Raw genomic sequence first — 12,413 nt, 5'->3', positions numbered from 1 at the left:
AGCCTCAGTGTCCCTCTAGCTCTGGTCCCACATCCTCACCATCCTCTCCAAACCACCCCTTCTTCTACCTTCTCCATCCTCCCTGTCCCCCGGGTTCTCAGCCTGGAGTCACTCTAGACCTCTCCCTCTCCCTCACTCCATTGATCTCACTGGCACCACCTCTGACGTCCGCCTTGTCCCACCACACACACAGCCCTCACCCACACTCACCTTCTCACTTCTGGGGTATTGGATTGTCTCCTCATTGGCCTCCCAAATCCAACCTCTCCTCTCAGCTGCCCAAGTGGAGGGAGGTGGGATTGTGGCATGCCATCAGAGCTTCCCGTCATCTCTGGGATGAAACAAGCTCCCCAGCCTGGCATCCAGCTCCCGCCTCCTTCCCCAGCCCCTTCTCCCTGGGACATTCCAGCCCAAGCCTAGAGGCTGTTCTTCCAATATGACCTCCCTCCCTGGCGGTTGGATCCTCCACGCCATACACACTGCCTCCTCTTAGCATTTTCCAGCCTCAGCTCAGGTACCACCTTCCCCTCCTCATCAATGCTCTCTCCTCAAACACCTGTCATTCACTGAACTCTGGTCCCCCTGGTCTCCCCTCAGTAAAATAAAACCTGCCTGATGCAGAGCCGTCTTCCCTGGCCTCACCCAGTGTCTGGTCCCTGAACTCTGCCACCACGCTGCTGGGGGCCCTGGAGTTTCCTCCCAGCCACCCCACAGACGCCCCATCCCTGAGCCAGGCCTCAGCCCCAACTCTGAGTTCTTCCAGGTAAAAATCTTTTATTTTATAGCGAGCCACGGGAAGGCGAGGGAGGCAGTCCGGCCGTGCCTGACATCTACCCAAGGGGTCCAGGTCCTGCTGCTCAGGAGCAGGCTGTCTGCAGGGGCATGGAGATCATCAGGGTCTGCAGGAGAGACGGTAGGCACTGAAGAACCAGGCACCCCGGCTGGCTCCTGGGGCCCGGCCCACCCACCCCACTTGCACCCCGGGCATCTCCTGGGCCCACCTTGCTCTTCTGGTTGAAGGCAGCTCGGCACTGTTCCTGGCTAATATCATGGGGGACAAAGATGTCCACGTGATAGGGGGGCTCCAGGTGACCCCAGGACCAGTCGGTCCCCCCCAAGCTGAAGTGAGAGCTCCCGGGCAGAGTCCTGGAACAGACGGAGAGGCAGAATGACATAAAAGCCTATTCTGAACCCTGGCTTCCTCGGTACCAGAGCCCTCCAGCCCTCTGGGTCTGATGGGAAAATCCCAGGCTCCACTGCTCCCCACCCCAACTGGGTGTTCTCTTGTGCCTGGGAGGCCTACCTGCTCTTGGCACTTACCACTTTGGGCAAGACCACCTCAGCCAGAAGCAGGTCTGGGGCCTCTAGCCAAAGCCTCAGAGGGGGATCCTCGGTGCTGGGGTACGAGGAGAGACAGGAACAATCAATCAATAAGCATTTATTAAGTGCCTACTGTGTGTAGTACTAGGGCTACAATGGCGAAGAAGAAAGCGTCCCTGTCTGCAAAGACCTTTCACTTTCTCTCCCTCCCACCTCTTCCCATCTGCCTACCGAGGAAGCATGACAAACAAAATCCCCTTTGCAAACATGGATCGTGAAGCAAAACCCATTTCTGCATCCACACACACAGGCACAGAGAACAGAGAAAAGCAGAACTAAGCAGGGCCAGGTGCAGGGTGTGCACAGGGCAGGGGCTAGGAGGCCTGGCCACGGAGGACACAGGAAGGCACAGGGCCCCCTGCACGGCACACTGCCTCCGGCCCCTCTCACCCGTCCCCAAGCTCCTGGATAGTCGGAGGCCGCGGCTGGCTCTGGGTGCGGATGTTCTGCTGGGAGATAGAGCCCAGGAAGGGCCGGTATTTCAGCAGGCGCCACTCTGCAGGCAGTGAGAAATGGGGATCAGCAGGCTGTGCCTGGCTTCCTTGAAGCCCTGCCAAGCACCAGACCCCAGGCCCTTGAGGAAGGCCTTACCTCGGCTGAGCTGGGTCCCATATTTGTCCTCTAAACCCTCCATGGCCACCGTGACAAAAAACTCCAAGAAGAAATCATTACTCTGGAGAAAGATGGGGAGACATCCCTCACAGCCTGAACCCCCTCAGAACCCACTCCCCAGGTTCCTGCAGCTCCTCTGACCTCCCCCCCTGCCCTCCCTCCTCACAGCCCCTCGCCCATACCCGCAGCTTCTTATAGAAGTCACCGTTGATGGCGACGTCATAGGCAGTGCAGCCGTTCCCTCCTAGTGAAGGTGAGCACAACAGATGCTGAGGACTGGGACCTCCTCAACCTCCCTCCCACCAGCCCAGGCCCAGATGGAAGGGGGAGTGAGACAGGGACAGAGACAAACCCAGGGACAAGCTGAGTGAGAGAGAGGGTGAGTCCAGGGAGGCAGAAAGATAGTGGCAATAAAACACAAACAGATAAGAAGATGAACAGAGAGACGTGTGAGATGAAAGGAGGGAACCACCCAAACCAGAGACAGACAGATGGGAAACAGAGATACCCCCAGCAGGCCTTGACCCTGCCCAGGGAGGTGCTAGGAGCGGCAGGGAGGGCGAGAGACAACATCCGGGGCTGAGGGCTGGTGTCCAGGCCCACCTCGGTCCAGCTCGGCATGGGGCTCTCCCAGGCTCATGGGGATGCGGAAGGCAGCCTGGTCCCCCTCAAGCACACACAGCAGCTCCTGCTCACTGAGATCGGCCGGGGCCGGGATGGCGTTCGATTGACAGACGTTGATGAAAACCTTTCCTTCCGGGGAGCGGGTCTTGACGCAGAAACCTAGAGGGGACAGGGCCATGGGGTAACCGAGGCAGATGCCCAGACACAAGAAGAGACAGGAGAACAGAGACCACCCCCCCACCCCAAATCAGTTCAGATGGAGATAGAAACAGGGTCAGGGAGTCACAGGCTCGCTGCGGCCACTGACCCCAGCCCCATGTCTCTGCTCCTTCTTCATATGTCCATATCTCCGTTTGCCCCTCTCTGCCTCCGTGTTTTGTTTCTTTCTTTCTCTTTTTTCCCCGTCTCTGCCTCCCACTCCTCTCCTCTTACCAGGCTTGGGCTGGATCTGCCTGGAGTCAGGCATGGATGACTGGGCATCCAGAATCTTCTGCATGGCCTGCAGGGACATGGAGCCCAGAATCAGCAACTAGAACCTCCACCTCCCCAGACCCACCAGACCTCCTCAGACCCCTGCCCACCTGCAGCAGCATCTGCTCACACAGGCCCCTGTTCTCCTCCTCTGCCTCTGCTCTGGCCTCCTCCCTCAGCTCTGCAGCCAGCAAGGAGCTGTCCCGGCCCGGGTCTGAGCCGGAGGCCGAAGCCATAGTCTCTAAGAGGTGGGGGGCTTACTTGCGTCCAATGAGGCTTAGAGATCCTAGCCAGCCCCTCAGGAAGGACGCTTAGAGATCCTAGGGCTGGACCAGCCTGCTGGACACATCACGGAAGGTCAGGGCTCCTGGGGAATGGGGCGGTGGGGGAGGGGACCCCCCCTTTTCTGCTCCTCCCCCACCCCCAGGAGTCCAACCTGCCCCCTGGCAGGGCTTGACCATAGGTGATCCAAGGGACCACCACCTCCTTCCCTCCCCAGACAGGCCTAAAGGAGGCTGAGATTCCCACTCACCCGTGCTCCTGGGGGCCTGGGAGAGGGCAGCTGCGGGCCCACACCTAAAGGACGCTTAGAGATCCTCGCTGGTCTGAAAGGTCTGCCCTGTGGACAAGGGCTGGGGGATTCAGTGCCCTCTCCTTCCTCCTTTCCTGGTCCCAATCCTAAAGCTCGCTTAGGGAATCTCGGTAAACCTTACTCAGGCACGACGGGACCCCTTCGGGGGCTACGGGAATTAGGGGAGACACCCCTCTTGCCTGGACCCCTGGGGCTCCCGAGTCAAAAGAACGCTTAGAGATCGCAACTCTCTCCGGGTACAGAGCAGGCAGCCGGGGCACTAGAGATGAGGAGGCGGGACTCACGAACAAATCGCTCAGACCCCAGCCCTAGCACCCAAGACCCTTCCAGACGCCCCCAGCTCCACTTCCGGTGGCTAGCAGGTGCTGCCGTCACCTAGGAAGCCGCACTTTGGGCCTCAGGCCACACTTCCGGCGCAAGGCCCCGCCTCATCCGGCGATTGGCGCCACACTTCCGGTATTGCTCGTGAGCCAATAGGAGGCTACAGCGGGAAAGGGAGGCGGGGCGTGCGGTGGAGGGAGGCATCGCTAGGTGGATTCCCAGAAGTGTCCCGGGGCAGCAAGCGGCCTGGGTGGCGGGCTGTGGGCTTGTGCGCTCGGCGGGCGGCATGGCGGTGGCCACGGCGACGTCGCGTGGGGCGTCCAGCGCCCGGGACATCTTCTTCTCCCTGGACTACGGGCCTGCACCGGAGAGTCCTTCGCTGGCGCTGGTGAGCCCGCCCGCGGGCGTCCCGCACCCCGAGCCCGGCAACGCGTGCACCCACGGCTCCGTGCAAGGGGAGCCGAGCCCGGGCCCAGCCCAGTTCATCCCCCGGCGTCCCCGCCTCCAGCGCACTCCCTGCACCCTGGCTCAGCCTTGCTGCCCCCCCCCCCGCCCAGCCCTGCTTGTCCCCTCCCCCCACGCCTCCGCGCCCAGTGCACCCCCTGCACCTCAGACAAGCCCTGTTTGTCCCCCCCACGCCTCTACACCCTACCCCAGCCCTGCTTGTCCCCTGGTGCCCCCGTACCCAGTGCACCCCGTGTGCTCCCTGCATCCTGGATCAGCCTTGCTTGTCTTCCTATGCCTCCTGCACAGGTGTATCTCAGCCCAGCCTCACTTGTCTCCCAGCACCACAGATAGTGTAGCCAATTACACTGTAGTCACACCGAGCCCCTATTTGTATTCCTCTACCTGTGAACCCTAGCCAGGGTCACCACCCACTGTTTAAGAAGTGCTGAAGGGATCGCAGTGAAAAAGGTTTAAGAAGCCCTGCCCTAGCCTGCTGTGCAGTCAGACCCTGAGCCCTGCTTGCACCTGCGTGCCCCCAGTCCCAAGCCTCCCCTCACTCCAGTGTACCCCATTCCCTGTGCCCTCAACCCAAGCCGCACTTGTATCCGTGTCCCCCAGACTGCAGCCCTGCTTGCCTGTCTTGCACTGTGGATCCCGAGCTAAGCTTGCCACCCCTGCACTCTGTCCTTTGGACCCTGGGTACATCCTCGCACCCAGATTTGTAGACCCTGCCCTGTGCATCCTCACCAGGATTCTGGGGCTTCCCTGTGGGCCCTTCACCTGTTCCTCATGGTTCCTCTTCTGTACCATGGGCACCCCAGCCCTGTGTCCCCCACCCTGGTAGATGACAGTCCCTGTCCCCTGGGCCCTAGATACCCCTGCTGTCCTTTGTCTCCTGCCCTGGGCATCCCCATCCAAGCTGTATATTAATTATGCCTGAGTGCCAGGGTTCGTGGGGCCTTCCCCAACTGCGCCCTCCAGGCACTGCCCTCGCCTTCTTCATGCCTCCCGGTTTGGAAACCTAGAGGCTCAAGCTTCCTACCCTAGTCTCAGGGGTCACAGCCCAGAGGCTACTAGCCTTTGGCCCTAGCCAAGTGCCTGGCTCCCTCTGGAATCTTTCTTTAGAACCTTCTCTATTCCCACCCCCAGGGCTGCAGGTTCTGGGCTCTGATTTGCCTCCAGATGCTAAATGCCTGGATCTCTTGGAGGCCAGAGGCCACCTGAGACCCTCGGAGGGCGAGTATGTGAGAAGCCGGCATCCTAACATTGCCCCATTTCACTCAGGCCTGGCTGGACACCCAGGGCTCAAACCTGGGCCACTTTGTGAACGGAAAGTGGCTGAAACCCGAGGGCCGAGGCACCATCAGCTGTAGGGACCCATGTTCAGGTACCAGTGATCCCCCTCTCTCCAGACGTCCCGGGTCTGAGGCCTGGCTCCCTCCCTGCTGGTCATGCTCCCTGGTCCTCAGGGGCGTGGGACGCCTCGCCTTTGTTTTGGGGACGAGGGGTGGGGTGCTTACATCCTGTAGATCTAAGAGCTCTGTGGCCAGGCGAGCTCCTGGCCAGCTGCTTCCAGGCCAAGAAGGAAGATGTGGCTTTGGCTGTGGAGGTGGCCCAACAGGCTTTTGGAGGGTGGAGCCAGCTCCCTGGGGCGACGCGTGCCCAGCACCTGATCAGGTAAGGGGCCCCAAACATGGCTGCCCTGCCTGGCCTTGTGGGGGGTGGAAGGAGAAGGGAAGCAAACATAGATATTCCTGTCCTTTTTGGGAGAATCAGAGGAGCTCTTCCCTACTTGGCCTACTGAGCAAACAGAAAGAAACAGGCCCTGCCCTCCAGGAGCTTCCACTCCACTGGAACATACTCTCTCACGAGCCTCTGGGAGAGCCAGCGGCTGACCTCACCGTCCCCTGCATCCCCTAGGCTGGCAGAGACAATCCATAAGCATCAGAAGCTTCTGTGGATCCTGGAGGCGCTGGCGTCAGGTCGTGTGGTGCGTGAGGTCCGGGATGGGGACGTTCCTCTGGCCTGTCAGCTGCTGCGATACCATGCCTGCTGGGCCCAGACCCAGGAGCGGGCCCTGGCAGGATGGGAGCCCGCGGGTGAGAGCCCCCAACCCCTTAAAAAAGCTTCCCCTGGGCATGCCCCACACCAGCACGCGCCGTGCCAGCCCTGCTCTTCCTTTCCCAGGAGTGGTAGCTGTCATTCTCCCGCCAACGTTCTCCTTCATTGAGATGATGTGGAGAATCTGCCCGGCCCTGGCTGTGGGTAAGTCAGGGCCACAGGGTGAACCTTTGGGGCCTACCCTGGACTCTTGGGTGATGGGAAGCCTGTTCTCACCCTTCTCCTGGCCCTTCATCTGTCCCAGGGCTGGGGCTCCTAGGAAGGACTAGCCAGGGCTGGACCCCACCCCCTTTTCCTTATTGAGCCCTTCTGTTTTCCACACACCCTCCTCCTCCATCTTTCCTCCCCTTCCCAGTCAAACTCCTCAAGAAAACCCCCATCCACTCTTGCTTCCTTCTCTCATTCTTTTCCTCGCCAGTCCGGTTTCCATGCTCATCATTCCGTTCTCTTCGGCATTAACCTGTGGCCTCCTGGTGGCCAGATGAGTCCTCCCTTTAACCCTGTGGTGACCTCTCTTCTCATGCCTGCTCTCTCTTCTCCAGGTCCCCCCCGGTCCCCCTCCTCCCTGTCTGCTGCTTCTTCTCTGTCTCCAGACCACACTGTTCTGGGCCCTCCTCTCTCTTGAGACGCTCTCCCTTGGTGACCTCATCGATCACTATGGATTCCATTTGCGTCTCAATGTGATCCAGATCTGTGCGTCCAGCCCTGATCTGTCCCCTAGGTGCCTGAGACTCAGTATACCCAAAACAAGGAATTCTCTATCCTTTCAAAGCCTCCTCACCTCATGTTGAGGGCACCATCATCCTCCCAGTAATAATAGCACTGAGCTAAGCACTTTACCAGACCTTCCTCATTCATCCTTAGAACCTTGGGAGGTAGGTGCTATGATTAGCTCTGTTTTACAGTGAGGGAAACTGAGAAACTAAGCTTAAGTGACTTGCCTTGGATCACACAGCTTGTAAATTTACGAGGCTGGATTTCAAATCTGACATTCCAGACTCCATGTCCAGCGCTCTGTCCAAGGAGCCCCGTCGCTCCCAGTCCCTCAGGCTTCCAGCCTTGGAATGATCCTGGATTCCTCATTCTCTCTCGTACCTCATGTGCGAGCTCCTGCCAAGGCCTCTGGTTTCACCTACGCCCCATCTCTCGAAGACGCCCCTTCCTTCCTGTGACGCCCCCCACCCTGGCACAGGCCTGGTCACCTCAGGCCTGGACGGTGGCCGCAGCTGCTGGGGGGGGCTGTCCGCCTCCATTCTGTCCTCTCTTCAGCTACAGCGATTTCCCTGAAAGTGTCCAGTCAGCCATCATTCCCTGCTTACTGAGCTCCTGGCTCTTCTTGGCGTTTGGGGCCCTTGCCAGTGCGGCTTCCGCCCGCCCTCCCAGCTTCTCTCGGCGTCTCTATCTGAGCTGGGCAGCCGGCTGGCCTTCTCTCCCCCGCCCCATCCCTCCCACGACATCCCCTCCCCTTTGTGCCTCAGCGGCCCAGAAGTGGACTCCTCCTTTTCTTCCCTCCCCTTGCCCCAAGCCGTCTTGGATGCATTGTCTCCTCCTTGTTCCAGAGCTCATGGAGGACAGTCCTGGCTTCTAGGTTTGTGGATTGGCTCGCTCACTGATTTCTGGCTTCCACGCCAGGGTGTACTGTGGTGGTCCTTGGAGGCCCAACCTGTCTGACTTCACTACTTGTGGCCCAGCTGAGCGAGGAGGCTGGGCTGCCCCCAGGGGTCCTCAATGTGGTCATGGGAGCCACCTCCCTAGGCACCTTGCTCCCCACCCTGCCTGGCATTGCCAAGATCACCTTCTGCGGGACTGTGGAGGTACAGGGGCGAGGACTCAGGGTTCGGGAGGGCACTGGTGTCCTGGCAGGGGGTGGCCTGCCAGAGCCTAGGCAAGGTGCTGAATGGTTGGGATTCCCCCCCCCACCCCGCCCCCAGGAAGGCAAGGCCCTGCGTAGGGCACTAGCCGGTAGCAGCACTGACCTCTCCCTGAGCCTGGGCACAGAGTCTCTGTTGGTGATCACAGATACAGCCGACCTGGACTCGGCGGTGGAAGGGGTAGTAGATGCAGTCTGGTCTGACCGCAGCCCGGTGAGTGGCCTCTGGGGGGACAGCTGTGTGTGTCCTGCTGGCTTCCCCCTTGCGGCTGGTGAGCATGGTAGAGGACGGGAAGGGGGTGGAGCAGGGTGGGCCAGGCTATGGCAAGAGGTCTTCCCAGACAGCCCAGCTGACCTGGGCCCTGGGACCTCAGGGTGGGCTGCGGCTGCTGGTGCAGGCGTGTGAGTGGGAACGGATCCTGGAGAGACTCAAGGCCCGCATGTGTGGGGTGCGTCAAGGCCGGAGCTTGGACTGGGCCGTGGACATGGGCACCCCTGGAGTCTCTGCCTGGGAAACAGCCCAGAAGTATATTCAGGAAGCCCAGAGCCAGGGGGCACAGGTGAGGAGCCTGGAGTGTGCTGGGCCGCGGGAGATGCCGCAGTGGGGAGTGCCCCCTGGATGAAATTGAGGGCTCCTGCCTCTTCTCTCCTTCGTGCAGATATTCCAAGCTGGAAACGTCCCCCAGACAGCCCATTCTTTCCCCCAACGCTGATCCTGGGTCTGGCCCCGGCAAGCCCATGTGCCCAGGCCGAGGTGAGCAAGCCCCCGGGTGGGGGACATCCCAGGCCTGGTCCCCACGGCTGGCACGGTGATCAGAGCCCTGTGGAAGCAGGCCTGGGGACACCTGGGTCCCTTGAGAGCCTGGGCTTCCTCCATGTCCCGACCTCTCTTCCTGTGGTGGCTGCAGGTGCCGTGGCCTCTGGTTGTGATCTCCCCATTCCGCACGGCAAAGGAGGCACTGGCTATGGTCAATGGCACCCCCCGAGGGGGCAGTGCCAGCGTGTGGAGTGAGCGGCTCACGTTGGCCTTGGACTTGGCCTATAAGTAAGGAGGCCCTAGACTCTGGGCAGGTCACTTTACCTCTGCCTGCCTCAGTCTTCTCTTCTGTAAAATGGGGGTCATAATTGCACCTCCCTCCCAGGGATGCTGTGAGGAACATGTGTGAGAAGTAATTGTGAAGCTCTCGGCACAGGGCCTGGCACCTCGGAAGCATGACATACATGTCACTGTCCTCATGGTCCTTCAGGGCACTCCTTTTCATGTCTTGGGGGTCTCTTAACCTCCTGCTGACCCCACTCTCACTTGCCAGGATCACCGGGCCCTCAGACTCACAGCCTCAGTCTCCCTCTGCCCACAGCTGCTCAGTTAGACCCTACACGCCTTCCAGGGCGCCCCAGATCATCTCAATGCCCACCCCCCAGCCACCTCCCAAGTCTGTATCTATCTGTTTCTCTGGGTGTCCCTAATGGTCTCTGTTTGTGTTCCGGGCTCTCCTGCTAGGCTCCGAATGGGCACTGTTTGGATTAATGCCCATGGACTCAAGGACGCAGGCGCCCCCATGGGTGGTTGCAAGGAGAACGGGTCATCCTGGCACGGGGGCCCTGATGTAAGTGACCCTTGCACCCCCTCGCCCTCCGCCACCTTTCTCTCTCCCTGGAGGGTTGCCTGCTCTCCTAACTGGCGCTCACCCCTGCAGGGCCTCTATGAGTACCTCCACCCCGTGGACCTCCCCCCCAGGTCTGGAGGGCCTTTGGAGAGTGTGGACTATGAGAAGTTTGGCCTGTCTGCCCCACCTGTTCTGCCGTCTGGCCCTGATACCTCCTCCCCCAGGTCAGTTCCCAGCTCCCCCCAAACCCTCCTGCTCAGGCCTCTGAGGGGGATCCCAGAGCAGGGCCTGAGCACAGTAGTCTTGGGGTCCTCACCACAGCCTCTTCCTTCAGCACAACTGCCCCATATGGGGTCTTTTTGGCCGGCCACTTCCAGAATCCTGCCAGCCGTAGCTCAAGGCCCATCCTGGGCTCCAGTGGGAACGTCTGCGTGCACGTGGCAGAGGGCAGTGCCAAGGACATCCGAGTGGCTGTGGAAGCAGCACACCAGGCAGCGGTCCTGTGAGTGGAGTGATGGGAGGCGGGTGGGCTGGCCCCAGCTCCCAGGGCCGCCCTCACCCTGCCTCTCTCCTGTCCGCCAGCTGGGCCAGTCGGGTGCCAGGGAGCCGGGCATCAACCCTGTGGGCACTGGCCGATGCGCTGTCCCAGAGGAGCCAGGCCCTGGCAGAACAGCTGACAGAGGTGACAGGCGTTGACCCCGTGGGCGCTCAGACTGAAGTGGTACTGAGCGCTGCCCGACTGCGAGCCTGGGGAGCGCAGGTCCATGCCCAGGGAGCCGGCCTGCACGTGAGCCTCTTTTTCGTTGCTGCCCCCCTTCCTCAGTCCCCCATCCCGTCCCGTCTGGCAGCCCCCTGATCCTGTAACCTCCTTCCAGAGCGCTGGGCACCAGGGGCCTTTTCTACGCCTTCGAGAGGCCCTCGGAGTGCTGGGCATCGTCTGTCCAGAGGAGCAGCCCCTGCTTGCCTTTGTATCCCTCCTGGCCCCAGCCTTGGCCCATGGCAATGCTGTCATCGTGGTACCCAGTGGGGCCTGTCCACTGCCGGCCCTCCAGCTCTGCCAGGTACTGGGCCCCCGACCCTCCCGCCTGCCCCCACCAGCCTTTCCTGCCCTCCACCCCACCGTCCCCTGAGCACCTTGGATAGAGCTGTATCCCGCCCCCAGTGTGCATTTCTTCCTGCCAGGATATGGCCTGCCTGCTCCCACCTGGCCTAGTGAACGTGGTAACGGGGGGACCGGGACCACCTCACCCGTTGTCTGGCCCTTCATCAGGATGTACCTGCCCTGTGGTATTTTGGCTCTGCCCAGGTACTCCCCCTTCCTGCCTATGCCCCAGCCCCAGCCCCTTTCCCAGAGGCCCTGGGTTGAGGTGATGGCCAGCCAGGGCTGGTTGAACCCAGTGACCTCCTAAGCTCTATCCAGCTCAAAGATTCTGAGCCTGGGCCCCAGTTTCAGTCCTGGCCCTGGCCCTGCCCCTTTGTGACCTCAGCATCTCTTCCCAGGGCTCCCGGTTTGTGGAATGGGCCTCAGCTGGGAACCTAAAGGCTATATGGGTGAACAGGGGTCAGAGCCGATCCTGGGACCGAGAGACAGAGGGGGCCGGACCCGAGCTGGGCCTTCGGGCAGCCCGTACTAAGGCTCTCTGGCTGTCTTTGGGAGACATCTGAGCCCCTCCTCCTACCCCATCCCCCACTTAGTCCTGCAACCCACGGCTGCTGGGCACCTGGAAGGACTGAGCCCCGCCTTGTCCCCTCATTGTGGTTCTCACCTGAATAAACGATCTCATGTACATCTGGTATGCTTCTGAGGAGAAAGAAGTGGGCTGGGAAGGGGTCAGGGAAGCCTGGAGTCTGCAGGGGGCTCTGGGAACTCCAAAGCCTCCTTGCCTGGGCAGCATCTCAGACTGGGGCCGTCCAGTCTGTGTTCAGAGACTTCCAGGTTGGGGGACCCCATCCCCTGAGGGGCAGCCTGGCCACTGTGGAATCCTTCCAGTTACAAGGAAGCTTCTCCTCTGCCAGCCTCTGCTGCTGGCTCCTGGACCCCCCAGGCTCCTCAGTGTGCACTCTGGTGCTAAGCAAAGCAAACCCACTCCCCAGCTCCAGCAAGCCAGCCTTTGGCCCCGGAGGCTGAGTGTTTCCAATTCCTTCGTCTCTGTGTGGCCTAGACTGGAGGCCCCTTGCCCTGCTCTGGACACCTCCGGCTTCTTGGGGCCCTTCTCAGGCCAATGCAGACAGGGTATGGCCAGGGCAGCTCCTCATTCTTGGGATTGGGTCAGGTGGCTCGGCATGGAAATCACTTTTCCTTTGGGCTCCTAGACCCTCAGTTCCTCGGTTCCACACCCTGCCAAGTGTTACAGTCTCCTGCTTCTGA

The 12,413-nt window shown here is 60.8% G+C and overlaps 2 protein-coding genes across 2 annotated transcripts; one reads left to right on the top strand and one right to left on the bottom strand.

The window, feature by feature from the left end:
* Positions 1-754: 754 nt before the first annotated feature.
* Positions 755-4,166, bottom strand: PIH1D1 (PIH1 domain containing 1). Its single transcript, XM_078145989.1, is given in 12 exon segments — positions 755-899; positions 1,002-1,085; positions 1,087-1,146; positions 1,321-1,396; positions 1,771-1,876; positions 1,972-2,053; positions 2,175-2,236; positions 2,596-2,775; positions 3,049-3,115; positions 3,198-3,423; positions 3,620-3,706; positions 3,801-4,166. Coding segments are annotated over 10 exon segments (885 nt in total). The 5' UTR covers positions 3,324-3,423; positions 3,620-3,706; positions 3,801-4,166; the 3' UTR covers positions 755-857.
* A 27-nt stretch (positions 4,167-4,193) lies between these two features.
* ALDH16A1 (aldehyde dehydrogenase 16 family member A1) lies at positions 4,194-11,832 on the top strand. The gene is given in 19 exon segments (XM_021003262.2): positions 4,194-4,388; positions 5,732-5,834; positions 5,998-6,124; positions 6,368-6,546; positions 6,635-6,712; positions 8,201-8,382; positions 8,500-8,652; positions 8,813-8,998; positions 9,098-9,119; positions 9,122-9,192; positions 9,347-9,483; positions 9,940-10,045; positions 10,136-10,269; positions 10,380-10,547; positions 10,628-10,832; positions 10,921-11,106; positions 11,228-11,272; positions 11,274-11,351; positions 11,546-11,832. Coding segments are annotated over 19 exon segments (2,427 nt in total). The 5' UTR covers positions 4,194-4,286; the 3' UTR covers positions 11,711-11,832.
* Positions 11,833-12,413: the final 581 nt, after the last annotated feature.

Source organism: Phascolarctos cinereus, unplaced genomic scaffold (genome assembly GCF_003287225.1).
Source record: "Phascolarctos cinereus isolate Bilbo 61053 unplaced genomic scaffold, phaCin_HiC Scaffold_726;HRSCAF=1367, whole genome shotgun sequence".
In the NCBI taxonomy this organism is placed as follows: domain Eukaryota; kingdom Metazoa; phylum Chordata; class Mammalia; order Diprotodontia; family Phascolarctidae; genus Phascolarctos; species Phascolarctos cinereus.
This window is presented reverse-complemented; position numbering and strand designations above follow the sequence as displayed.